We start from the raw sequence: 25,487 nt of genomic DNA, 5'->3' as shown, positions 1-25,487 counted from the left end.
CGGGAGATGACCATCCAGGAAGGCTCTCACCACACTCAGCCACAGCTCCTGGGTCTGCGATGCTCACTGCAGGCTGGCCCACTGCAGGGAGGTGTAGACCACCTTACCATCAGGCTGAGGGGAGCAGAGCAGCAGTGTCTTCCTGACGCTGGTTCCCAGGCGGCCAGCAGAGACCAGGTCCTGCAGTGGGATGGGGTCCTCAGCCGCCCAGCACTGAGCAATGTAGTGAGCATGGAAGCGCAGTGGGTCACCTACGAGGAGACAGACATAGCAGTTCCCTTCTGAAGGGGGCTGGGTAGGAATGCCAACATGGGATTTTATTTATTTCCATTTTAGTTTCTTTGCAGTGCTCGGTATGGAAGCCAGGGCCTTGTATCCACTAGGTGAGACTTCTATACTGAGCTACATGCCTAGCCCTCTTATCTTTCTAAGACAGTCTAAGTTGCCCGTGCTGATCTTGAACTTGCTGTGTAACCCAGGCTGGCCTTGACCTAATCCTCCTGCCTTAGCCTCCCAAGTAGTTGGCATTATAGGCCTACATGGTAAGACTGTGATATTCTAAAGTCACTGTATCCCTAAAACAAGGCCCAGCCTAGCAGCTGGGATTCAGGTGAGCACCCAGCGAGGAGCCAGGCATCTCTGGTTGTTACCATGCCTCAGTCAGCTGAAATGGGAATGCCAAAATGCTTGAGAAATTAATCCTGTAACTCTTTTCCTAGAGACTTGTAATTTACTTTTATTTTATGTGAATGAGTATTTTGCCTGCATGCATCTATGTGTACCACATGTGTATCTGCTACCCACAGAGCCCAGAACAGGGTATCAGATCCCCTGGAACTAGAGTTATAGACAGTTATGTGCTGCCACATGGGTGCTGGGAACAAACCCAAGTCCTCTGCAAGATCAGCAAGCACTCTCAACTGCGGGGCCATCTCTCCAGCCCCAAGGCTTAGCAACTTTTAATGTAGAAACAAAGTGATTCAGACTCTGAATGCTACTACATGGAGTCAAGGGTTCTCATGATTCAGACTCTGAATGCTACTGTATAGAAGGCAAGGAAGGATTCTCTCACTACCCAGTGCATTGAGCACTTACCATTCCAGAAATATTGGCCTATTAGAACTAATTGGTCAGGGCTAGGCACGGTTGTTCATTCATGATAACTACCCCAGCACTTGAGGTGCAGAGATAGGAACACATGTAGGTTTGAAGCCAGACTAAATGACATACAACACTATTAAAAAAAGAGAAGCCAGATATGTTGGTGCACACCTTTAATCCCAGCACTCAGGAGGCAAAGGTAGGCAGATCTCTGTGAGTTCAAGGCCAGCCTGGTCTACACAGTGAGTTCCAGGCCAGCTGGGGGCTACTGGGAGACCCTGTCTCAAAAAAAGACCAAAAAAAAAAGGGGGGGGGAGAGCGAGAAAAAAAGAGAGAAGAGCTAGAGAGATGGAGCAGCAGTTAAGAGCACTGACTGACCTTGCAGAGGACCAGGGATCAAGTCCCAGTAACCACATGGTAGTTAACAACCATCTGTAACTCCAGTTCCAGGGGCTCAGACACCCTCTTCTGACCTCCTTGGGCACAGCACAATACGGATGCACTTACACACATACAGGCAATACACTCATACATGTAAAATTTAAAAAAAAAAAAAAGAAACCAGAACTAAATATTTAGCTGTGTTTAATGTATAGGGTTGGAGCAGGGTGTGGACGCACGTCTTTGTTATGCTACGACTGAGGAGACTGAGGCAAGACCACCTCAGACTATAAAATGGTGAGTCAGGTGCCAGCTTAGTGAGATCTTGTGTCAAAAAAATAACAAATGTGTAGGACAAGGTAATTAACTGATTTAACCTAATTATTTTGTTTGGGTTTTTTGGGTTTTTTTTTGTTTTTTTTTGTCTTTTTGAAGCAGGGTCTCCCTGCAGCCCCAGCTGTCCTGGAACTCACTATGTAGACCAGGCTGACCTTGAACTCACAGAGATCCACCTGCCTCTGCCTCCAAGTGCTGAGACTACAGGCGTGTGCCACCATGACTGGCTTTAACCTAATTATTTTAACCTCGAGTGACTTTGTCTGGAGACAAGAATCTCACTATGCCACATATTGGTTTTTAACTCCTCAGCTCCAGTAATTCTGCTTCAGTGTCCCAAGTAGTTGGGATTGTAGGCATGATCCCCAAACCCAGCCAGAGCACAAAGTTCAAGGCTATATACATGACATGCATACAGTTACATATCTACGTTAAAATATAACCTACCATACACATTTTCAGTTTTTTAAAACTTTTTATTTATTTTTGTTTTATGTGTATGAATGTTATACCTGCTTATACGTAAGTGCACCTGTGTTGTGCTCTTGGACAGAAGAGGGTATCAGATCCCCTGGACCTGGAGTTACAGACAGTTGTTAGCTGCCATGTGGGTGCTGGGATTCAAACCTGGGTCCTCTGCAAAAATAGCCAGTGCTCCTCTTAACCACTGAGTCATCTCTCCAGCCCCATTTTTTCCAATTTTTAAAATATGTAGTTATGTGTATGGACATTTTTGCCTATATGTTATGTATGTGCATCTTGTGCATGCCTAATTCCTTCAGGGGACAGGAGAGGATATCAGATCCCCTGAACTTGAGTTATAGGTGGTTGAGCCACAATGTGGGTGCTGGGAATCAAACTCGGGTCCTCTGCAAGAGCAGTCAGTGCTCTTAAACACTAAGCCATCTCTCCAGCCCTGAATATACTTATATACATATAATATATATGTATATAAAGATCTGTAAGCAAATCTTCTAGATCAAAGAAAGCGTTTAATAAGTTACTAAACCAAGGCAGGTATGGTCCTGCATGTCTATAACCACAGCACTTGGGAGGCTGAGGAAGGAGGATGCTGAGCTCAAGTCCAGCTTGTGTTACTCAGAAAATTCTGCTAGTCTTGGCTACATAGTGAGACCCTGACAGAGCAGAACAGCTACCGAAGCGCCCTCCACGTGAACATGAGAGTGCCCATGCGTTTGTTTGCAGTCCGTTTCTAGGCTTCAGTGGCTAAGAGGGGAGACAGTGAGAAAATGCAGAACACCAGGAAAGGCACACCCACCAGACTTCCAACTCACCAGGATACACCAGGAAGTCACCACCAAACTTCCCTGCAGCGCTGAGAAAGAAGCCTCTCTCCCACAGGTCTCTGTAGATGCTGTAGCGCAGCTCGTGGGCAGGGCGGCCAGCATGGGGCCAGTCTTTGGACTGCACACGCCAGTCCAGAGGCTTAGCCTTCACTGGTCGAGGCCTGGCTGTGGCCAGCTGGATAAGCAGGGCAGATCTGGGCAAAGGGGTCACCCCATTTGAAGGCCCTGGTTGGGGAGAAGAGGATCCTGGGGAAAGTACATAAGAATTTAATGAATCCAAGAGGCACAATCTTCTCGTCCTCATCCTCGAAAACCCGGACCTAAACTCCCCAAAGCTTCGTCCTCTCCTACCTCGGCTCCTAACTCCAAACCCCACACTCACCTGCCACCTCTTGCTCCCCAGAAGCCTGCCTATCACTGTTGGTCTCACTCCCTTGGGCAGGTTTGCTTCCCCCAGCCTCTTGGCTCTCGTCGGCCCCTGAATCCTGTTCTAGCCTCTGCTTCTTGGCAGCCTGGCCCTCGGCGATCTTCTCTAGGAGCTCCTGACGACGGTTCTCACGGGCCTCTGCAGCCAACGTGCTCTGCTCCTGGAAACTCTGCTCTTGCTGGCGTTTGAACGATGCCAGAGCCTGGGAAGTGAAATTAAGTGGAACCCCAGCACACCGCCGGTTTCGGGGAAAGTCACTTGGGAAGACAGGAATCCAGACCCCACCCCTCCCCACATCGTCCTTCCAGGACAGGACTCCCAGGCCTTCCCACCTCGGGGGCCCTGCAGGTCTTACCAAGCCATGGCTGCGAGGATCTGGGCGCGGGGCGCTGACGAGGGTCACAGCGCCTATCTCGGCCAGGAGTCGGGCCTCTTCGGGCAGGAGCAGCAGCGGGAGGCCCAGGCGCGAGTTCTGGCGGGGCCCGCGGGGCAGGGCACCTACAGTGCGGCCCCCGACCCCCAGGCGTTCCCGCAGCGCCTGCACGGCCTCGGCTCCCCACACCAGCGAGCGGCCATTGGCAACCTCCACCACCAGCATCCTCCTGCAGAGAGTCGGGGGGCTTGCAGCCAGCCAGACAACCCGGGGGCCGTCCCCAGCCTTCCACGCCCCCAGGGCAAGCGAGGCCCCGCCCCTGAGAGCGAGGGGGCGGGGCCAGACTTCCCACCTGCGTCCCGGGCCAAACACCGCCCATCTCCGGCCAGGCCACGCCCCCTCCCGGGTCCCACGGTTCTGCCCCGCCTTTAACTCGCAGTCACCAACAACTCTGTCCACGCTACCCTGCATGCCATGTGGCCCCGGACAGAAACCGCGGTGCGGCGCCCTCTCCTAATTGAGCATCTGTGCGCCACCTTCTTCGCAAAGCGGATGTCTTCCTTCGGCTGTGTCCCACAGATCTCGGAACATTCCCCACCCCCAAGCGTGGGGTAGGGATTTTCCCAGGCCACACCCTCTTCTAGAAACTGGGAAACCAGCCCCCACCCCTTTCGGATCTTCAAATTTGGCCTTTCCCGCCTTCTCATTCGAGTCAGACCTTCGTGGACCGAAACCACCGCTCCATCTTGTGTACCCAGGCTTCGAGGCGAGGTTTGGGCATCCTCGGCTCCACCCAATCGGAAGCCCCGCCTCCTTCCAAACACCGAGGATTCGGGGTTCGGGTGATTCCCGCTCGACTGCCGAATGCAATCGGAGGAGCTCGGCTCCTCGAAACAGCCCCGCCCCCCCCACCCCCGGTCGCTAGAGGTTCGGCTTCTGAGCCTCCCCTGCTCCAGTCAATCCATCGGCTGTGGCCCCACCCACCCCCTGCCCTTCCACTGGAGTTCCCGCCCACGACTGAACCCCACAACCGGAGGTCCTGCCCCCTGCGCACCCGCTGTCCCAGCAGCGCTCGGTCCGCGTCCGTGCTTCCTCTTGGCCTGTCCCACTGTCCTCGGGCAGGGCCAGGAAGTCCTGGCCAACGCCAACTGTCAGTCCGGGCGGAGCCAGTCCCTACGTGGCGCGTCCCCGACTGCTGTGCCTACCCCCACCCTGCCGACCACCGGCGTCAGTCGTCATCGGGTCACGTCAGCGAAGCGGGAAACCTGGGGCACGCGCGGCCTACCTCTCCGGGCCGCCCGGGTTTCGCAACTTGGGAACTTGAGGGTCATTGCCCTGGCCCCGCCCCAAACCCCAAGCCCCTCCCCCCCTTAGGTCGCTTCGGTCCTGCCCCCTTAGGTCGCTTTCGCCCCGCCCCTAGTCAGGGTCCCACCCCCTTGGGTCACTTCAGCTCCGCCCCTTTATCCCGCTCATCGCCTTTTTCAGGTCTTCTATGGCTCCGCCTTCCTCCTGAAGACAGGGCTCGATGTTTGGAGAAGCTGCTGGCTCTGTCTATCACTAAACGAAGTTTACTTACACCCGAGTTTTTCCAAAACTAAGCCAAGCCTTGAGGCCTTGCCTGCATTTCACAGTCACCTTAACTATTCGACGCAAGCGGAAACATGTGGCCCCGCCCACTTACCGCCGAGTTTCTCTTGGTTAATTCCGAAGTAAACCAAAGCATGTGGCCCCGCCCAAATTCTGCCGAAGTTTGACCCCGCCTAATTCCAACTATCTCCGAAGAAAGCCGCAGCATGTGGCCCCGCCCACATCCGGTCGCCTCTGTGACGCCCGGCTAATTCCAAACGCTGACTATAGAATTCGGCTATCCCAAGAAAGCCGAAGCATGTGGCCCCGCCTCCAAGCCGTGAGTCTGAACGCCTGACGGCACCCGAAAGAACCCGAAGCTGAGGCCCCGCCTCTTTCCGAACGCCGCGCTCCAGGCCCCGCCTCTTTCCGAACCGCGCTCCAGGCCCCGCCTCTCTGACCTCAAGCCCCGCCCCCACACGTACTAGGGGCTCCTTGCCTCGGGCCTCGCAGAAGCAACGCGGCCCGGATCCAGTTGCGGATTCGTGCTCTGCCTTCTGTCCTTACCTGGCTGAAGCACGTCGGCGGCTGCGCCCCGGGGTCTGGACGGCGCAGCCCTGCGGCTCCCCCAAGAGCAGGCGGTGCGGGGGCGTGCAGAGCGGGGGAGGCGTGGCCGGAGCCGCTGCGGACCGGAACTAGGGCTGCTCCGCTGCCTGTTGGCCGGCGGGGCACTCAGGTGGGCCGGGCCGGGGGTGCCCGGGACCGGGTGGGGTTGCACGGCGGCATCGCTGGCGATCGGAGGGTGGCAGGGTGAGGGGACAGCGCCAGGAGCGTGGCCAGGCCCGGTGGCGTAACCGCCTGTGGCTCTGCTGGGGCAGGATCCGGTCCACGCTGGGCTGCGCTGCGCGAGGTTCGGGACTGCGCTGTGCGGGGCTTGGGACTGCGGAGGGAGCTTGCAGATCCGCCAGGGTCACTGCTTCCTCCTGTCGAGGGTCTGGGTAGAAAAGGAGCCTAGGCTCCGGAGAGAAGTGGAGCCTAGATGCCCTGGGTTCTTCCGGTCTGGGCGGGTGTGGGGGATCTCGAGTTCTTGGGTCTTCCCAGATAGAGGGGATGAAGGAATCCAGACAGGAGTCTAGAGGGTTCCTGGATCCTCAAAGCAGGAGAAGGTGGGTGTTATGAATTCCTGCACTGTCTCTGGACGGTCTTGTAAGAGGTTATTTTCTGGGATGGAGAGGGCTTGGGGGGTGTTGGAGAGTAGCTTTGATTTCTTGGCAAGAGTGGAGCTAGGAGCTGGATTGCTGGGTACTGGAAGGAGGTGGGAACTCAGAGCCGGAGGCCTGGGCTCTCAATCGGAGGAGATTCTACTCTGCTCAAAAGAGGAAGGGACTGGAACCTTGGGTTCTCACTAAGAGCCCTTCCTCCCGCAGACCATGACACCCGAAGAGTGGACCTATCTAGTGGTTCTTCTTATCTCCATCCCCATCGGCTTCCTCTTTAAGAAAGCTGGTGAGTCAGGCCCCCCCCCCAGTGGAAAATTAGGGTGAGGGAGTTGGGGTGGGGTTCTCCCTCCCCTGGAAGGTTCCAGGCTTATTCTGTCCCTTTTCCTTGCAGGACCTGGGCTGAAGAGATGGGGGGCGGCAGCTGTGGGCCTGGGGCTCACCTTATTCACCTGTGGCCCCCACACTTTGCATTCTCTGATCACCATCTTGGGAACCTGGGCCCTCATTCAGGCCCAGCCCTGGTGAGAACTGGGTGGAGAGGGGGAGAACAGAGAGGAGAACAACCTGTTCCTCTTCAAATCTTCCATCAGTCCCTGGATGTCTCCTTTTTATCTACTTGTCTCTTTGTGTCTTGGCTCTTTTCCTTCCTCTCTCACCGTGTTCTCGGATCTTCTTGATCCTCTGTGTGTGCCCCAGTCCTCTTTATCCATGCCATAGGCAGCCACAATCATCACACCCCTGCCTTGAGTCCCGGGTTCCTGTGAAGGGCTGAAATGTCATCGGAACCCTTCTTCACCCTTCCTTCTCTGTGGCTGTGCATTTCCATATGGCCAGGGCTCTTCAGTCCTGCCGCCGTGCCCTGGTCCTCTCTCTGCCCTCCTCTTTTCTGTCTGAATGGGGAGAGATGGGGAGGATTTGAAGCTAGGCTCTGGAGAGAAAGAAACAGAGGCTGAGGTTCCCATGTCCAACACAATGACCTGCCACCTCTGCCCCAGCTCCTGTCACGCCTTGGCTCTCGCCTGGACCTTTTCCTACCTCCTCTTCTTCCGAGCCCTCAGCCTGCTGGGCCTGCCCACTCCCACGCCCTTCACGAACGCTGTCCAGCTGCTCCTGACACTGAAGGTGAGCCTCCCAGACCCTCCCCCCTGCACTTACCCTGAGAGCCAGTTTGGCCTCCCCCCTGTATTTCCCAGGCTTTCTCTTGGTGGTCAGGCCTTGGATTTTATCTCTCACAAACCTTGAACCCTAAGCATAGAACTTCTCCTCTGCCTGGGGACAGGATTCACCTTTGACATATACTGAAGCAGGTTTTCACCTCTTCACCCATTCTAGGATCAAGAAAGGGCTTTATCACAAGCCATTTGGCACACCTGGAGATACCTGTCCAGCATGCTTTGCCAACAAGCTCTTCTTGAGTCTATAGCAAGTCCTCCTACAAAGGAGGAAAAACTCTGGAGATAAAGTTTCTGGCCCAAGGGCACAAAGCTGGGCCTGCCAAGTCTAGTCTTTTTTTAGACAGGGTTTCTTGTAGTACCCTGTGTTGACCTCAGACTCACTGTGATGTACCCAAAGATCACCTGGAACTTTTGTTCCTCCCAAGTGCTGGGATTATAGGCAGGTACCACCATGTCTGGTTAAGTGGTGCTGGGGATCAAACCAAGGGCCTCACACACACTAGGGAAGCAGTCAACCAACTGAGCTACACCCTCAGTCTTGGGTCTGACACTCAATCAGCGGGAAGATGGGAGAAACAGACTCTCAGACCCCGACCCAGACCTAAACAGTGGTAAGTTTTTGCTATGTTCTGGGCTCCAGTGACCTGTATGTGGACAGTTCTGCAAAGTTGAGAGCTGGTCTCTCCTGCATTCATGTTATCCGAATTTTTTTTTTTTTTTTTTTTTTTAATGTGTATGAGTGTTTTGCCTGCATATATGTATGTGTACCATGTGTGTGCAATGTCCACAGAGGCCAGAGAAGGACATCAGATCTCCTGGAACTGGAGTCATAGTTGTTACCACCATATGGGTGCTGAGAACAGAACCCAGGTCCCCTGCAAGAGCAGCCAGCACTCGTAACTACTGAGCCATCTCTCCAGCCCCCTCTCCAGCATTCTTTGTTCTTACTGTGAGCTCAGTGGTGGGCAGGGGTTGATTAGCTGAGCGTTGGAAGCAGAGCCTTTCAGGATATGTGTGGACCAGCATATGAGGCACAGACTATGCCTGCCACATCACTTTCTGAAGGACGCATGGGAGTGGGCAGCAAAGCACAGGTTTTGTTGGCCAGGGTGAAAAGTTTGCACTTCTTCTATAGGGGCCATGATCCCACTAGAAGAAGGTTTTTGGTTTATTGCCAGGAGACAGATGTGACCAATTTTACCTGTTTAAAAATAATTCATTGCTGGGCGTAGTGGCGCATGCCTTTAGTCCCAGCACTCGGGAGGCAGAGGCAGGTGGATCTCTGTGAGTTCAAGGCCAGCCTGGTCTACATAGTTCCAGGTCAGCTGGGGCTACAGGGAGACCCTGTCTCAAAAACACTAATAATAATAATAATAATAATAATAATAATAATTCATCTTGGCTGGGTGTGGTGGCACACATCTTTAATCCCAGCACTTGCAAGGCAGAGAAAGGCAGATCTCTGTGAGCTCAAGCCTGGGATATATAGGTCCTAGCCAGCCACAGATACACAGTGAGACCCTGTCAAAAAATAATAACAAAATGATAATTCATCTTGAATGCATAAGGGAGAATTGACATGGAGCAGGGTGAGATGGATTGAAATGGAGTCTTATTTTCAAAGGTCAGGTGACTAGCTGGCTTGGTGGTTCACACCTGTAATCCCAACACTTGGGGAGGTAGGGCAAGAGAATTGCCTCCAGTTTGAGGCTAGCCTGGGCTACAGAGTGAGACCATGTCTGAAAGCAAACAAAAAAGAATAAACCAAAAGCCGGGTGTGGTGATGCACTTGGGAAATGGAGGCAGAAGGATCAGGAATTCAAAATCATCCCTAATGGGTTGGAAAGATGACTCAGTTAAGAACAAGTGCTGCTCTTGCAGAGGACCTGGGTTCAGTTCCCAGCACCCACATGGTGGCTTATAGCCATCTGTAACTTCAGTTCCATGGGATCCAGCACCCTCTTCTGGCCTCTGTGGGCACCAGGCACACACATGGTACACATATGTACATGCAGGCAAAATACACACAGAAAATAAAAATAAAAAATTTTCCATGCCTTTAGTCCCAGCACTCAGGAGGCAGAGGCAGGCAGATCTTTGTTAGTTTGAAGCCAGCCTGGTCTACATGGCAAGTTCCAGGCCAGCTGGGGCTACAGGGAGACCCTGTTGCAAAAAGACAAAAAAATTTTAAATATTTTTTAAAATATCATCCTCTATAGAGCTGAAGAGATGGCTCAGCAATTAAGAGCACTGACTACTCTTGCAGAGGACCCAGGTTCAATTCCCAGCACCCACATGGCAGCTAACAGCTGTCCAAAATGCCAGTAGCTGGGGGTCTGGCACTCTCATCTGACCTGTTGGGGCACTGCATGACACTGGTGCGCTTACATACATGCAAGCAAAACAGTCATGCACATTTAAAAGAAAAAAAGAATATATTATTTTTTAAAATAGATCATCCCTACATAATTTACAGCCTGTCTCAACAAATACAACAAAAACCAACCAAGTCAGGTGATTGGAGCCAGCTTGATTCATACTGTGGGCTGTATATAGGTGACACAGTTACCATAGAAAATGTTGCTTTCAGGATAACATAAAGAATTTTTATTCACAGTGGTGTGGGTAGGATGGCGGGAGAATTATGCAGGAATCCTGGAACAGGAGCTGGACACTTATTGGGGGTGAAGATTGGGAGGACTGCTTCTTGTGGAACCTAGAAGGAAAAGGGTCCCCAGAGAATCCCTAGCTTCAGTCTCTTGCCTTCATCCGCCTGCTGGGCTTTGGCTCTGGGTGAGTAGCTCACCAGGTAGAGCAGATGAGGAAAGGCATTTAGGACAGCATCAGCCCCATAGAGGAGTCAAAAAGCAACGGACAAGCTGGGCCTTGTACGGCTCCGCAGTCTCAGCTCCTCAGAAGGCTGAGTTAGAGAGGCATGGCAAGTTCAAGGCCTGCCTGAGCTACAGAAGTGAGTTCAAGGACAGCCTGGGCCATTTAGCCGGACCCCTGCGTCCAGATTTTAAAATGTGAGCCAGGCATGATGCACACCTCTGACCCCAGCACTAGAGTGGCAGGGGCAAGTGGATCTCTTTTTGAGACTGAGGCCAGCCTGGTCTACAGAGTGTATTCCAGGCCAGCTGGGGCTACAGGGAGATCCTGTGTCCAGAAAAAAATAGAAAAATTAAGAATGGTGGGGGGAGCTGGAGAGGTAGCTCAGTGGTTAGGAACATTAGCAGCTCTTGTGGAGGATCCCTGTTGGGTTCCTAACACCCACAGATGTCAGCAGCTCCATTTCCAGGGGATTTGACACCCTCTTCTGTCCTCTGTAGACTTTACACACATGTGGTGCATTTGCATACATGAAGGCAAAACACTCATACACATGAAATTTAAAAAATTTAAAGGTAGGGCCAGGCATGGTGGTACAGGCTTTTAATCCCAGCACTGAGATAGATCCAGGCAGGATCTCTGTGACTTCAAGGCCAGCCTGGGCTATATAGCAAGTTCCAAGCCAGCCATGACTACACAGTGAGACCCTGTCTCAAAAAGCTAAACAAGGGGCTAGAGAGATGGCTCAGCGGTTAAGAACACTGGTTGTTCTTGCAGAAGACCTGGGTTCAAATCCCAGCACCCACATGGAAGCTAACAACTGTCCGTAACTCCAGGGGATCCAACAGCCTCTTCTGACCTCTGTGGGAATTGCACAACACAGGTGCACTTACCTACATGCAGGCAATACACGAATACACATAAAATAAAAATAATAAAATTAAAAAAAAAAAAACCTAAACAAAACAAAAAATTCAGAGTGGAGCTGAATGGTACAGCACTTGCCTAGCATATGAAAGGCCCTGTGTCAGAGAGACAGACAAACACACACACAAGGGTCAGGGGACTATAGAATTGTGTGAAAGCAGGTAAAGACAAAACAGAAGAGGACTGGGGCTTAGCCCTGGATGTGGCCACCAGCGAGAGCATCTTTCCACCTGTCTGGATATGCAGTGTCACCTGTGGGGTGGGAGCTCAGCCCCAGCTACAGGCTGAACAGAGTATGAAAAGGACCCACCCACCTCCCTCTCTCTTCCCTCAGCTGGTGAGTCTGGCCAGTGAAGTCCAGGACCTGCATCTGGCCCAGAGGAAGGAAATGGCCTCAGGCTTCAGCAAGGAGCCCACCATGGGCCTCCTGCCTGACGTTCCCTCCTTGATGGAAACGCTCAACTACAGCTACTGCTACGTGGGAATCATGACAGGTAAGTAGGTCAGCCCAGCACAGCTGCCTCTGCCCCTCACTCGATCCTGAGTCCCTTGCCCGTTGTGTGTTCTGCACCCCATCCCAGGCTACCCCTGTACTTTCCCACCTGCTGTCCTGTACTGATTGTAGGGCCAGAGCTATAGAGATTGCTTCCTTTTCTCCTGTTGGGGGCCAGTAGGGGAAAGAAAGGAGCTAGGGCTGTGGGAGTCTGGTGATTCTGAATAGACGGTCACGGTTCAGGGTCTATATTCAGTTTCAGAAAATACCTTTCCTTTCTTTGAGGGGGTGGAACACTACTAAGGATTAAACCTAAGGCCTCGTGGATGCCAGACACATGCTTGACCACTGAGTTATAGCCCCAGCCCTCCGATCCTGCCTTTTTTTCTTTAAACCTTTTTATTTTGAGGCAAGGTGTCTATGTTTCATGAGTAGGCCTTGAACTTTCTATCGTCCTTTCTCAGCCTTCTGGGTGGTAAGATCACATGTTTGTGCCACCTAACCTAGCTCAGAAAATCATCATGCTGAGTTAATTTGATGAGGACTGAACCCAGGGTTTCATGCGTGCTAAACAGCTGTATCTCCAGTCCTACCTCATAAGCTATTCTTTTAAAATTTTTAGTATTTATTGTGTGTGTGTGTGTGTGTGTGTGTGTGTGTGTGTGTGTGTACACAAGTACATGTATGCCATGGCATGCATGTGGCGCTCAGAGGACCACTCTTGGGAATGGGTTCTCTCCTGTCACTTTGTGGGAATCAGTGATCAAACTCAGGTGATCAGGCCTTCACACAAGTGCCTCTATCCACTGAGCCATCTGGCTGGCCCTGTTCCTTTGTTTTTATTTGAGACAGGGTCTCTCTGTATAGCCCAGGCAGGCCTAGAACTCACAACCCTTCTGCTTCAGCCTCCCAGGAGCTGGGATTATCAGGCATGTGCTACCATGTCTGCCAGGTTGTTTGTTTTGTTGTTTTGTGGTACTGGGGACAAACCCAGAGTCTGTGCATGCTAGGCAAACATTCCACCACTGAGCTACCTTCCATAGCCTGGTTTTCTTTCTTCTTTTCTTCCTTCCTTCCTTCCTTCCTTCCTTCCTTCCTTCCTTATTTATTTATTTTTGGTCTTTTTGAGACAGGATCTCTCTGTAGCCCTGGCTGACCTGGAACTCACTGTATAGACCAGGCTAGCCTCAATCTCACAGACCCACCTGCCTCTGCCTCCCAGGGATCAAAAGCGTGCGCCACCATACCCAGCTCAGGTTTTCTTTTTCTTACTAGAGCCTTATGGAGCTGTTGTTTATATATCCACCTACTTAAAACATATAAGTAACTCCTGGCTTTTAGTGTCTCCCTAGAGTTATGCAACCATCACCAATATGCACTTGTTCGCAGAACAGCTTCATCTCCTTGAAAAGGAACACCTACCCACTCTACTTATCAACACCAAACCTCATCCATCCCTGGAAACCACTAATTGACTTCTGTCTATAAATATGCCTCTTCTGGACTTTTCTTATAGATGGAATCCCACACATGTGGTCTCTTGTGATCATACAAGGACTTTCAGCATCTGTCCCTCAGTCAGGCCCCTCACCCTCCCCACTCTACACACCACTGTATCTCAGGAACCTCAGCACCTCCTTCCCCTCATTGTCTCCCCTCCACCACCCAAGCCTGTCAGAAGCCAGAGGGAGCTTATGGAAAGTGTCCAGGAACCAGCTCTGCATAGTGAGTTCCAAGCCAGCCAGGACTACACATCAAGAAACAGTGGTTTCCTAATCTCCTGAGAGTAAATAAATCCCTTTCCTTACACCTGTCAGGCCTGTCACTCTAATACTGCTCTACCTGTGACTCACACCAAGCTCACCCATCTCCAGGTTCAGTCCTTTGTCTTCCCCTAGGCTCTAGTTCCCCATCCCTCTGGGCCTGTCTCCTCACTCTAGTTTTGCCCCTCTTCTCTACCCACAAACTGCCCTCATCCTCCTCCGTCTCCCCCTCCTCTTCCCCTTCTTCCTCCTCCCTCTCCCCCTCCTCCTCCTCCCCTTCCTCCTCCTCCTCCTCCTTTCTTCTTTCTCCTTTTTCTCAACATCTGTGGCCTTAGTAGATTTTTCTGGCAGGTCTGACTATGCCAGTGCTCCTCTCTTTGCAGTCTGTGCGCAGGAACTGGTCTCAACACTTATTGGTGCACAGTGGAATATGTAAGCCTAGAAACTTTTATGGCAATTTGCCAGTGCAGTGACACCCAAGCTCCTAGTGGATTTGTCTCATTGCACTGGTTACTAGTTCGTTTTGGCTTCTATATCTTGAATATGTTGTAGCAATATGAATTACATATATAAAGCATGACTAGACTCCTCCTCCTCCACCCCCTGCTCCCCTTCTCCCTTCTCCTCCTCCCTCTCCCCCCCTTCTTTCTCTTCTTCCCACATCCTACTTCTCTTCCTCTTCCTCCTCCTCCTCTTCCTCCTCCCCCTGCCCCCCTTTCTCCCTCCCAGGGACCTTCTCAGTGGGTTCAGACACACAGTCTTTGACCACCTACCCCTCCCCACCCTCCACAGGCCCTTTCTTCCGCTACCGCACCTACCTGGACTGGCTGGAGCAGCCCTTCCCGGGGGCTGTGCCCAGCCTGCGGCCCCTGCTGCGCCGTGCCTGGCCAGCTCCGCTGTTTGGCCTGCTCTTCCTGCTGTCCTCCCACCTCTTCCCGCTGGAAGCCGTGCGCGAGGACGCCTTCTACGCCCGCCCGCTGCCCACCCGCCTCTTCTACATGATCCCGGTCTTCTTCGCCTTCCGCATGCGCTTCTACGTGGCCTGGATTGCGGCCGAGTGCGGCTGCATTGCCGCGGGCTTCGGGGCCTACCCTGTGGCCGCCAAAGCCCGAGCCGGGGGCGGCCCCACTCTCCAATGCCCACCCCCCAGCAGGTCAGGCGGTGGGAGGGAGGCTTCCCAAGACCCAGCAGGGCCCACCACCAAGGGCTGGCTCTGCCCCTAGCAGGGAGGAGAGCGGGAGCAGGGGGCAGGGCCACCACCTGTGGCTGGCAGTGTATTGCCCCCCTGGTGACTTTCACCAGCCTTCCGTGGTCACTTGGGAAAGCTGTGTTCCTGGTACCTACAGACTGCCCCTTGTTGCTAGCACTTGTCACCCCTCAGTGTGGCTAATTGCCCTCTGTTGCTAGGGAGAGGAAAGTGGTATCTTAGCAACCACGTGTCTGCCCCATGTTGCCAGGAAAGTGTCACCCCAAGAACCAGGTTGTTCTTGGTTGCTGGAGATGCCATCCTCTGGTAGTGGGTCATCTTCATTTGCTGGGGAAACAGTTCCTTAGCAACTGAATAGCCCCTCTTTGCTAAGGAAGCTGTATCCCTAGCAACTGTGGTTTGCTCCTTGCCAAAAGTCCTGCTCTTTGTGGCTGTGGAATACGCCCTCTGAACTGCCTGTCTCTCTCCCCTCATTATGGGATGTTAATTATCACAGCAGCTCCCAGTTGCCCTGTTTCTAAGCATCTTTGCTCTCCTCCAGCTGGGGGAGCCCCATTCCCAGCAGCCACAGGTCACCCTCCTCCCATTACTAAGAGTAAACTCTTTACTAGTAAGCCCCCCGCAGCACCTTCGTCGTTGCTAGGTGAGTCAAAACTAGTATCTACAGGACTTTCATAGTCCTGCTTAGTACCAGTCCTGTGTTACTAGGGTTGTGCCACCCCCTAGTTGTAAAAACTGCCATCCTGTTTGGGGGGTAGTGGCACCCCACGTGAACTTATGAGCACTGCCCTAGTAACCATGGGTGGATCTTCAGCTGCTAGAGAGAGGGTACCCCTCAGAGAAGTCAGGCAGAGATTAAAAGCTGTTGTAAATTTCCAGAGCCCCACTTCTAAGGAATTGGTTCCCTCTGGTAATCAGAAGTCACTGGGGGTTCAGATGGGCCACACATGCTCTCCAGCACTGACAGTGTTGGCATCAGGGATCTGGAAACCTCTATTATTTCTGGAGATGACACTTCTCAATCACAGGGACCACGAAAGAGGCCTGTTCTGGAAGTTTTTCTGAACAGCTAGGCCTTGTTGCTAAGGAATGCCATTTTCCTAACAACAGAGATGTGAGACTCACAAGGCCTAGAACATCACCCTAGCAACCATAAACCACTTTCTCTACCAACCACTCTGTCCCACAGTTCTGAGGGAGCCATACTGAGAAACTATTCTGAAAATATACTGAGATTGGTTGCTAACGGACTTCATAGCTTAACGACCATAGCCTCTCAAGGCTTTTTGTGACTGTGTCATACCCCACTAGTTACCCAGAGCACTCCACTGTTAGTGAACTGTGCCCCTACCCACCTATCTGGCTCCCTCTGGCCTATCCACTCCTGTGGCCCTAGCAAGTCACAGCCTTGGAGAGAGAGAGAGGGAGCTGTTGCCTGGCCAGAATCCCGTTTAGCATCCGGGTAAGGGACAGAAGCAGGCGTCAGGAGGGGCCTGGCTGAGCTGCATGTCTGTCCCCACCCTCATCCTCCACCCCCCCCAGTCCGGAGAATGCGGCTTCCCTGGAGTACGACTATGAGACCATCCGTAACATCGACTGCTATGGTACAGACTTCTGCGTGCGGGTGCGGGATGGCATGCGGTACTGGAACATGACGGTACAGTGGTGGCTGGCACAGTACATCTACAAGAGCGCACCTGCCCGCTCCTATGTTCTGAGGTGAGGGAGCCCCACCTGTTGTCCTGACGCTTGTGGAAGTTGTAGTTTCTCGGGCTTACTGGAGTAAATCTCTGGGGCATAAGGTCAACTGCATTCAACAATGTGGTCAGAGTTTTCGGAATCATCTTTGCAGACTGTTGAAAAACTTTGAGGAATTGAATGACCTGTTTCCTCTTTTTTAAATTTTTTTTTATTTTTATTTTATGTGTATGAGTGTTTTGCCAGCATGTGTGTGCTTATGCATTCAGTGTCTGCAGAGGTCAGAGGAGGGCATAGGATCCCTTGGAACTGGAGTTAAAGACGTTTATTAGCTATCGGGCTGGAGACGGCTCAGCACTTTAGGAATACTGGCTGTTCTTGCAGAAGACCCGGGTTCTAATCCCAGCACCTACATGGCAGCTAACAATTGTCTGTAACTCCAGTTCCAGGGGATCCAATGGCCTCATCTGTTCTCCGAGGGCATTGCATGGCATGGGCACACTTACATACATTCAGGGAATACACACATACACAAAACATTTTTTTAAAAAGACAGTTATTATCTGCCATGTGGTTTCTGGGAACTGAACTGGGATTCTCTGCAAGAGCAGCCAGTGCTCTTAACCACTAAACCATCGTCTCTGCAGCCCCTCCTCTATTGTTAAAGGGGCATAAACTGTTTTATAGGTTGATAGGAAGATTTAGATGCAGTGTGAAATACGCTAAATATGGTGTCTTGAAAAGCAAGTGCTATGATAGGGTGTTGGTTGCTTTTCAGATTTGTTTCTGGTTTTTGTTTCAATTTTTAAAAATATTTTACTATTTTTTACTATTTTTTTTTATGAGTGTTTTTCCTGCATTTGTGTAAGTGCACTACATGCGTGTAAAGCCCTTGGAGGCCAGAAAAAGGCGTTGGATCCCCAGGAACTGAAGTTACAGCTAGTTGTTAGCCACCATGCGGGTGCTGAGAACAGAATCCTGGTCCTCTGCAAGAGCAGCCAGTGCTCTTAAGGCCTAGGCCACCTTTCCAGAGAGGTAGATTTGAGAGGAAGAACAGGTCAGGGCTTAGAGTGTACAGTGGGAGCAGAGAAATGAGGCCTGTTTCCCAGGCAGCAGGTCAGTGACCGCGGGCCCAGAAAAGCCTTTCCCCAGAAAGGGGAGACGTAGCAGGAGGGATTTGTGGAGATATGTGTTAAGGAAGAAGCGAGGCTTGAGTTTCATCTCATTAACTATGAGGTGGCTATCGGCTATCCTCCTGGGGTCATTGGAGAGGCAGATAGTAATGTGATGCTGGTACCTGAGGAGAAGTTGGTGTTAGAACTGAACACTGAAGCCAGACAGGCTAGGGCTCACCTGTCATTACAGCACTCGGGGTGAAGGCAGGAGGGTTGTGAGTTCCAGGCCCGGATCTTCCTTGATGGGTCTTCCACCTTATTGAGGCAGGGTCTCTCGGTCAAAACCAGACCCCACAGAGATATGGGGAGTCTTTGCTAGCCCTCTTGCTCTGGGGATCTCCTGTCTCTGCCTTTCAAGGCTGGAATTATAGATGGGCTGACATACCTACCTGGCATTTGCATGGATTTCTGATCTCTGGTCCTCAGGCTTGTACCCCAAGCCATCTCCCCAGACCCAAACCTGGAGATTTCTGAGTCTTAGCAAGCTGAGAATTACGTTCCTAGATCCTGATAGCAAAAGGATGCTAGGGCCAACCACTGGTGTTGCGTGCCTGTAATCTCAGCACTGGGGAGGCTGAGGCAGGAGGATTGAGAGTTGGGGCCAGCTTGGGCTACGAAGTGAGAGCCTGTCCCAAAATACAAAGCAAAACAGAAAAGAGGCTGAGATTTCTGGTACTGGAGTTCTGTGGGAAACAAGTGGTGGGAGGGGGTAGCTGGGCTCCCAGAAAGCAGCAAGAATAGGGGATCCAGGTTCAGGGAGGGGTCAGGCATCCCTCTGTGGCCTTCTTTTTCTATTTTAGTAGTAGGGAATCTAGCTGAAGCTGTCTCTCATACCAGGTAGTTGGTCTACCAGAGAGCAAATGGCCAGTCTGAAATTGAAATTCTAGTAGGTTTGTACTTTGTTTGTTTTCTCTGAGATAGCATCTGACTATGTAGGCCAGGCTGGCCTGAAACTTATGATCCTCCTGCCTCAGTCCCCAAGTGCCAAGATTACAGATGTGTGCCACTATGCCTGGCTTATACCCAGGATTTCACATGGGATAAATGGGTCCTGAGAACTTGTATTTCTCTTATCCAAGTACTAACCAAGCCCAGCCCTGCTTAGCCTCTGAGATCAGGCAGAAGGTTTATAGTTCTGACAAGTCCACTGATACAGATGCTGGGCCAGGAACCACATCATGAGATCAGGAATTGGATTTCTTAATTCTGAGGGTGGAAGGGCCCTGAAAAATAAGACATAAAGTCTTTCTTTTTTTTTTAAGATTTATTTTTATTCACTATGTGTATTTTCCCTGCATGTATGTATGTGCACCATGTGCATGCATGGTGCTTGTGGAGATCAGAAGAGGGCGTCAGAGTCCCTAGAACTACAGTTAAAGAGGTTGTGAGCCATCATATGGGTGCTAGGAACTGAACGTGGGTCCTCACTGTAAGACCAGCAAGTGCTTTAACCGTTGAGCCATCTCTCCAGACCAGGACTAATTTTTTTTTTCTCTCTGCTTTTTGGCTGGCCTGGAAATAGCTATGTAGATCAGGCTGGCCTTGAACTCACAGACCTCTACCTTCCTCTGCCTCCTGCTTGCTGGGATTAAAGATGTGTGTCACTGCAACTAACTACTACATTAAGTCTTAAAGGCAAGGATAGCTTTGCTGGGAACTGCAGAAGAACTGAGGCTAGTTGATGATGGAAGGGGAAGGAGCCCAAAGCCAGCTCAGAACACCGGGTGTAGCTCAGTGGTGGAGCATGTGCCTAGCTTGTACAGAGTCCCGATCAATCCCCAGGACACAGAAACAAAACAACAGCTTCAAATCCTCCTCAGCCATCAGGACACCAGGAGTAGGACTGAGCCTGGACTCCTGGGTCTGAGGAAGGAGAGCCAGGGTCTGTATTTCTGGTCCGAAAGAGGAAGACTGAGGTCTGTACCCCTGGTTCTGAAGGTAGAGGGCTGGGACTGCAGCATTGGGCTGAAGAGGGAGAACTTGGGCCTGGACTCATGGGTCTGAGGAAGTGGGGCTTGAGACAGTGGAGACCTGAAGCCTGGACTCCTGCGCCCTGATTCTCACAATCCCTTCCCCCAGGAGCGCCTGGACCATGCTGCTGAGCGCCTACTGGCACGGCCTTCACCCTGGCTACTACCTAAGCTTCATGACCATCCCTCTGTGCCTGGCCGCTGAGGGCTGTTTGGAGTCAGCCTTGCGGGGACGGCTGAGCCCCAAGGGCCAGCAGGCCTGGGACTGGGTGCACTGGTTCCTGAAGATGCGCGCCTACGACTACATGTGCATGGGCTTCGTGCTCCTCTCCATGGGCGACACACTCCGGTACTGGTCCTCCATCTACTTCTGCATCCATTTCCTGGCTCTGGCCTGCCTTGGGCTGGGGCTAGCTTTGGGTGGAGGCAGCCCCAGCAGGAGGAAGGTGGCATCCCAGGCCACCACCAGCCAGGCCCAGGAAAAGCTCCGGGAGGAATGAGCTACAGTGCGCTCTCCTGCCAACCAGCCCAAGCTTTTGCCTGGGAATTCTGTGAACCGGGCTGCCATCTCCTTCCCCAGCAAAGTCCCCTAGTTGGCTAGGAGCCTGGAGAGGATTCCCTCTTCCCAGCTAACTCTCCTGCCTCTGACTTAAACAAAGCTGGGGTACCCTTCCCTCAGGCCCTCCCTGCTCCCTGAACCTCCCTCCACTGACATCAGGGTATTACTGTGCACTCCTGTCCTTGCTGTCTGCCCTTCTTCAGGTAGTCAGAGAGCTGTACTTCCCACATATGCCTTGGCAGATGGTCGTGTGGCATCTTGGACAAACTTGTGGGTCTTGGAGCAGGAGCTTCAGGGCCAGGTTCTGGGAGAGGAGAGGAACCTCTTCCTCTTGTTTTTATCCCATTAAATCAGTATTTCAGAGAATATTACCCTAACACTTCCTAAAGGGGAAACTGAGGTGCAAGTGGGCAGCCCCCGGGGGTTGGGGGAAACGTGCTCTACAGCCTCCATCTGAGCCACTTCTAGGCCCCTACACACTTGCCACCCTGTGATATCCTTGGCCTATTAAGGGCAGAATGTATACATTTTTCCCAATAAAGTGTTACACATCTGTTTTGAGTGTATTTGCGGGCAATAAATCAACAGGGAAACAGCCCAGGGTGCCAGTGTGGTATACTGTGGTCCTGACTGCCATGAAGTCTGACTGGAGGCCATCAGGACTTCAATTCCCAGGAGACATTTCAAAGCAGAGGCCTAAGTTCATAAGAAGTATACTATACTGATTCCAGGCCACCTAGTGGCCAGGTACAGCCCTGCCTCTGGCACCTCCCTCACTTAGGGCAGTCCCAGCCCTGGGGGCCTCTAGAGACGGAAGCAACAGGTGCACCCAGAAACATGGAAGAAAATCGAGCCTGGGAAGCTTGGGGCCCCTCCAGGGACTGGTCAAGGTCCCAGGTGGCCAGAACAGGTGGGAGAGATGGGGGAGGTCAGACCCACCTAGCCTTCAGGCCTTGATGAGAGAGGAGGCTGGGCCTCTAGGCAAAAGGGGAAAGATTCCATGTCCTGGGTTTCCTGAGAAGGAAACCAGAAACTGGTAACCCCAAGGAGGTACAATCCGTAAGCCTAGGTTGTAGTCTTGCAGGGAGAGAACCAAGAGTTGGCTCCTTGGTATCAGATATGGGAGGGGCCGGGCCCCAGCCTCTTTAGCAAGAGAACAGGAAGTTGAAGTCTGGACTCACCCTTAGGGTAGAAGGGACCTGGGGTCCACACCTGGGTCCCTGGGGAGGACACTCACAGTATGGATGCCGGGAACCAATGAAATCAGAGGCTCGGGATTCTAAAAAGGGTCTGCAAGGAAAAGGCCAGGGCCTGCAGCCCCTGAGTCTGAGGGAGAAGGGCTGGAGTCTGGGACCCTGGGTTCCAAGGGAGGAGGGCTGAGGCCTGGACCCCTTGAGTCTGAGGGAGGAGGGCTGGGGCCAGGACTCTGGGTCTGAGGGAGGAGGGTTGGCCAGAGTGTGGGACCCTGGGTCTGAGGGAGGAGGTCTCCGGCCTGGCTTCCTGGGTTTTCCCAGCCCTCTGTTCTCAGGCCCCAGATGGTCACTGGCCTCTGTGCTGAGTGAGCTTCCGAGTGCTGCTACTCTCCGCTACCGTGGTCCTGGTGTGCTCCCTTGGGGGACACTGGATGAGGAGGGTGGCAGTGAAGGAAGGAGCACCCAGGCCTTTGTAGAAGGCCCTCAACTGGAGCTGCTGCAATCCCTCCCTTCCCGGGAGCTTCCCTGGCCTATGCAGGCCAGGCGAGCACACAGGTAAGGCCCCTCTTCTCAGGACGCACCCTGACCTCAGTAGATTATTTTCTTTATGGCCTTGCCACCAGCCAGGCAGTTTCACTGGGCTTGCTCTGAACTTTATGTTACTAGAATCAGGCAGGCTTTATTCTTTTTTTTTTTTTTTTCATTTTGTCCCTTCCCTCTCTCCCAACCTTCCTTCTCTCCTTTTTGGAGGTTTGTTGTTTGTTTAGTTGTTTATTTTTAACGTTTTTTTTTTTTGGTCTTTTTGAGACAGGGTCTCCCTGTAGCCCCAGCTGACCTGGAACTCACTATGTAGACCAGGCTGGCCTCAAACTCACAGGGATCCACCTGCCTCTGCCTCCCGAGTGCTGGGATTAAAGGTGTGCACCACAATGCCCGGCTTTTAATGTTTTTTTATTTTTAATATTAGTATTTTTATTTTATGTGTATGAGTGTATTGCCTGTATTCGGAAGTCAGAAGATGGCATCAAATCCCCTGGAACTGGATTTTCAGATGGTTGTTAGCTGCCTGTGGGTGCTGGGAATCAAACCCAGGTACTCAGCAAGTGCTCTTAACTGCTGAGCCATCTCTCCAGCCCCTATTAGTTTATTTTTTACATTTCTCTCTGTCTCTCTGTCTCTCTCTCTGGGGTGTGTGTGTGTGTGTGTGTGTGTGTGTGTGTGTGTGTGTGTGTGTGTGGTGTGTGTGTGTGTCTACGTGCCATGGCTTTCTGTGGAGGTCAGAGGACAACTTCCAGGAGCTCTTTTCTTCCACCGTGTGGATTCTGAGGGTCAGACTTGAGTTGCTGAGCCATCTCTACAGCCCCAGTTTTTTATTTTGTTTTCTTTCTTTCACGTCCTTCCTTCCTTCCTTCCCTCCTTCCCTCCTTCCTTCCCCCCTTCTCTTTCTTCCTTCTTTCCTCCCTCCCTCCCTTCTTTCTTTTCTTTCTTTCTTTCTCTTTCTTCCTTCCTTCTCCTTTCTTTCTTTCTTTCTTTCTTTTCTTTCTTTCTGATAGGGTCTCACTCTGTAACCCAGGCTGTCCTGGAACTCACTATGTAGCCCAAGCTGACCTCAAACTTGCAGTGATCCTCCTGCCTCTACCTCCCAAGTGAGGGGACTGCAGGTGGGAGTCATCACATCCCACAGACCCCAATCTTTCCTTACTTTTCCTTTAAAAAGTTCTCAGTAATTTTCCCAACCTGTCCTGGAACTCCCAATCCTCCCACCTCAGTCTTGCCACTGGTGGGCTTACAACTGTGCACCACTCAGGGCTCGATCTTTTTGTGCCTGGCTTCTTATACATAAAATGTTTATTTTGCCGGGTGTGGTGGCACACACCTTTAATCCCAGCACTCAGAAGGCAGAGGCAGGTGGATCTCTGTGAGTTCGAGGCCAGCCTGGTCTCCATAGTGAATCCAGGACAGCTGGGGCTACAGGGAGACCCTGTCTCGAAAAAGACCAAAAAAAAAAAAAATGTTTGAGACAGGGTCTCACTATGTAGCCTTGGCTGGCTTGGAACTTGCTATGCAAACCAGGCTGGCCTCGAACTCACAGAGAGCCACCTGTCTCTTCCCTCTTGAGTGCTGGCATTAAAGGACTGCACCACCATAACCAGCTACTTTTTATTTCTAGAGAATTTCACATTATGAATACAGTATACCACAATTTACGTACCCATTGTATTGGGTAGTACCACAATTTATGTACCCATTGTATTGGGTCGTACCACAATTTATGTACCCATTGTATTGGGTCATGCCACAATTTATGTACCCAATGTATTGGGTTGTACCACAATTTATGTACCCATTGTATTGGGTTGTTTCTATCTTTGGGTGGTTCCCAGTTTGTAGTTTCCAAGCCCTTCATTTTCCTTGTCTAACTTTGTGTCCCTTCCAGGAAGAGCCAGGCTACAGAGCAGGTGGCCTATGGCTCTGATTCGAGGGCTGCCCACTGGACCCAACAGTTTTCCAAGACCAAGGAGAAGATGAAGCAAGGCTTTCAAACTATACAGCCCTGGGCATGGACACTAAAGAGGATTGGGGGTGCGATGGGGTTTGAAGGAAGGGGGTGGTGCCTGGACCCTTGGGTCTGAGGGAGGAGGGCTGGGACCTGGATCCCTAGGTCTGAGGGAGGAGGGCTGGGGCCTGGATCCCTGGGTCTGAGGGAGGAGGGCTGGGGCAGGACTCTGGGTCCAGCTGTACTGGTGAGGAACCCAAGGCCTCTCTGCTGCCCTCTGCAGGCCAGTTTGGCGCGGGCACTGAGTCCTACTTTTCCCTGCTGCGATTCCTGCTGTTTCTCAACCTGGCAGCATCTATGGTTAACATCTGCATGAAGCTGATCCCCACTTGGTTGGAAGGAGCTCCTCCTGGTCCCCCTGACCATGACATCCCCTCACCCTGTGGTCCCTATACCCCTGACACCAAGGGCCTGGTCACCTTCCCCACCCAACTCTTCAACTTGCTCTCTGGAGAGGTGGGTGCCATGGTCCCCAAGGGACCCCCTCATTTCTACAGCCTGGTGTCTTACAGCCTGGTGCTTGAGGTCTTGACCCTCGGGCCTGGATTCCCAATGCCACATGCCCTGCCTCCACCCACAATGACCCCTGCTCTGCCTCTCCCTCCCCAGGGTTACCTAGAGTGGTCCCCTCTATTCTACGGATTCTACCCACCCCGTTCCTACCTGGCCACCACCTACCTGTGCTCCGTCTTTGCCCTCGGCCTCATCTACCTGCTGCTCATCCTGCACCGGTCAGTGACACCCATATCCTGACTCTGACAGGAAGGGAGCACGCAGAGGGGGTCACAAGCCCCCTCCCCTAGAATCCCCAGCATTCCTTTCCTCTGAATTGAAGTCTATTTTCAAGCTAGGTGTGGAGGCCCAAACTTGTTATCTCATTGTTTGGGCAGCTGAGGCAGGAGAATTATTTTGAGTTCAAGGTCAATCTGGGCTACATAGTGAGACCTTGTCTCAAAATGAAAACAAAAAGTAGCAACAACAAAACAAGGGACTAGAGAAATGGATCACTGGTTAAGAGCACTAGCTTTTATGGTGGAAGACTGGCCCCCAACACTGGCTGACAACTGTCAAAACTCCATTTCAAGGGAATCTGTTGCCCTCTTCTGGCCTCCTCAGGTTTTGCAGGACATGGGTGCCTTTCCATGTAGGCAATACACTCATGCACATAAAATTTAAAATAAAATTTAAAGATAGTAATAATAAAATAAATAAAATTTAAATACAATTTTA

General features: G+C 51.9%; 3 protein-coding genes across 11 annotated transcripts in view; 2 read left to right on the top strand and 1 right to left on the bottom strand.

The window, feature by feature from the left end:
- Tsen34 (tRNA splicing endonuclease subunit 34) lies at window positions 1–6,186 on the bottom strand. 6 transcript variants are annotated; one of them, XM_008827747.3, is made up of 5 exons: window positions 6,059–6,186; window positions 3,908–4,154; window positions 3,508–3,754; window positions 3,114–3,371; window positions 1–251 (listed from the first exon to the last, which is right to left on the bottom strand). In XM_008827747.3, the coding sequence occupies exons 2-5, from the start codon at window positions 4,148–4,150 to the stop codon at window positions 64–66; spliced, it is 936 nt and encodes a 311-aa protein (XP_008825969.1). In that variant the 5' UTR covers window positions 4,151–4,154; window positions 6,059–6,186; the 3' UTR covers window positions 1–63. The 6 variants fall into 6 exon arrangements, with proteins under 6 accessions (XP_008825969.1, XP_008825970.1, XP_029416791.1 ...); XM_008827748.3 differs by lacking the exon at window positions 6,059–6,186 and adding an exon at window positions 5,607–5,718; XM_029560931.1 differs by lacking the exon at window positions 6,059–6,186 and adding an exon at window positions 5,211–5,234.
- Mboat7 (membrane bound O-acyltransferase domain containing 7) lies at window positions 6,094–21,063 on the top strand. Of its 4 annotated transcripts, none has more exons than XM_008827750.3 (8): window positions 6,094–6,227; window positions 6,919–6,997; window positions 7,103–7,232; window positions 7,707–7,833; window positions 11,977–12,136; window positions 14,691–15,051; window positions 16,648–16,824; window positions 20,058–21,063. In XM_008827750.3, exons 2-8 carry the CDS (start codon window positions 6,922–6,924, stop codon window positions 20,446–20,448), a joined length of 1,422 nt encoding a protein of 473 aa, XP_008825972.1. In that variant the 5' UTR covers window positions 6,094–6,227; window positions 6,919–6,921; the 3' UTR covers window positions 20,449–21,063. The 4 variants fall into 4 exon arrangements, with proteins under 4 accessions (XP_008825972.1, XP_008825974.1, XP_008825973.1 ...); XM_008827752.2 differs by lacking the exon at window positions 6,094–6,227 and adding an exon at window positions 6,244–6,401; XM_008827751.2 differs by lacking the exon at window positions 6,094–6,227 and adding an exon at window positions 6,412–6,657.
- Window positions 21,064–21,330: 267 nt separating this feature from the next.
- The window catches only part of Tmc4 (transmembrane channel like 4), a 13,997-nt gene continuing 9,840 nt past the window's right edge, over window positions 21,331–25,487 (top strand). The window contains exons 1-5 of the mRNA XM_017796804.1: window positions 21,331–21,417; window positions 22,036–22,255; window positions 24,138–24,283; window positions 24,481–24,713; window positions 24,867–24,988. Of these exons, the coding sequence (XP_017652293.1) occupies window positions 21,345–21,417; window positions 22,036–22,255; window positions 24,138–24,283; window positions 24,481–24,713; window positions 24,867–24,988 (794 nt within the window). The 5' untranslated portion in view covers window positions 21,331–21,344. The remainder of the gene's footprint in view (window positions 21,418–22,035; window positions 22,256–24,137; window positions 24,284–24,480; window positions 24,714–24,866; window positions 24,989–25,487) is intronic.

This window comes from Nannospalax galili, unplaced genomic scaffold, assembly GCF_000622305.1.
Source record: "Nannospalax galili isolate Female #2095 unplaced genomic scaffold, S.galili_v1.0 scaffold632, whole genome shotgun sequence".
NCBI lineage: Eukaryota > Metazoa > Chordata > Mammalia > Rodentia > Spalacidae > Nannospalax > Nannospalax galili.
Note: the sequence above shows the minus strand (reverse complement) of the source record. Positions and strands in the feature narration are given on the sequence as shown.

Excerpts from the sequence above, each read along its gene's own strand:
- Mboat7 (XM_008827750.3), top strand. The coding sequence starts at position 6,922 with ATGACACCCGAAGAGTGGACCTATCTAGTGGTTCTTCTTATCTCCATC. Across the intron at positions 7,233-7,706 it reads CTCATTCAGGCCCAGCCCTG|CTCCTGTCACGCCTTGGCTC; the intron begins GTGAGAACTGGG and ends CCTCTGCCCCAG. Across the intron at positions 12,137-14,690 it reads CTACGTGGGAATCATGACAG|GCCCTTTCTTCCGCTACCGC; the intron begins GTAAGTAGGTCA and ends CACCCTCCACAG.
- Tsen34 (XM_008827747.3), bottom strand. The coding sequence starts at position 4,150 with ATGCTGGTGGTGGAGGTTGCCAATGGCCGCTCGCTGGTGTGGGGAGCC. Across the intron at positions 3,755-3,907 it reads ATCCTCGCAGCCATGGCTTG|GCTCTGGCATCGTTCAAACG; the intron begins GTAAGACCTGCA and ends TTCACTTCCCAG. Across the intron at positions 252-3,113 it reads TGACTTCCTGGTGTATCCTG|GTGACCCACTGCGCTTCCAT; the intron begins GTGAGTTGGAAG and ends GTCTCCTCGTAG.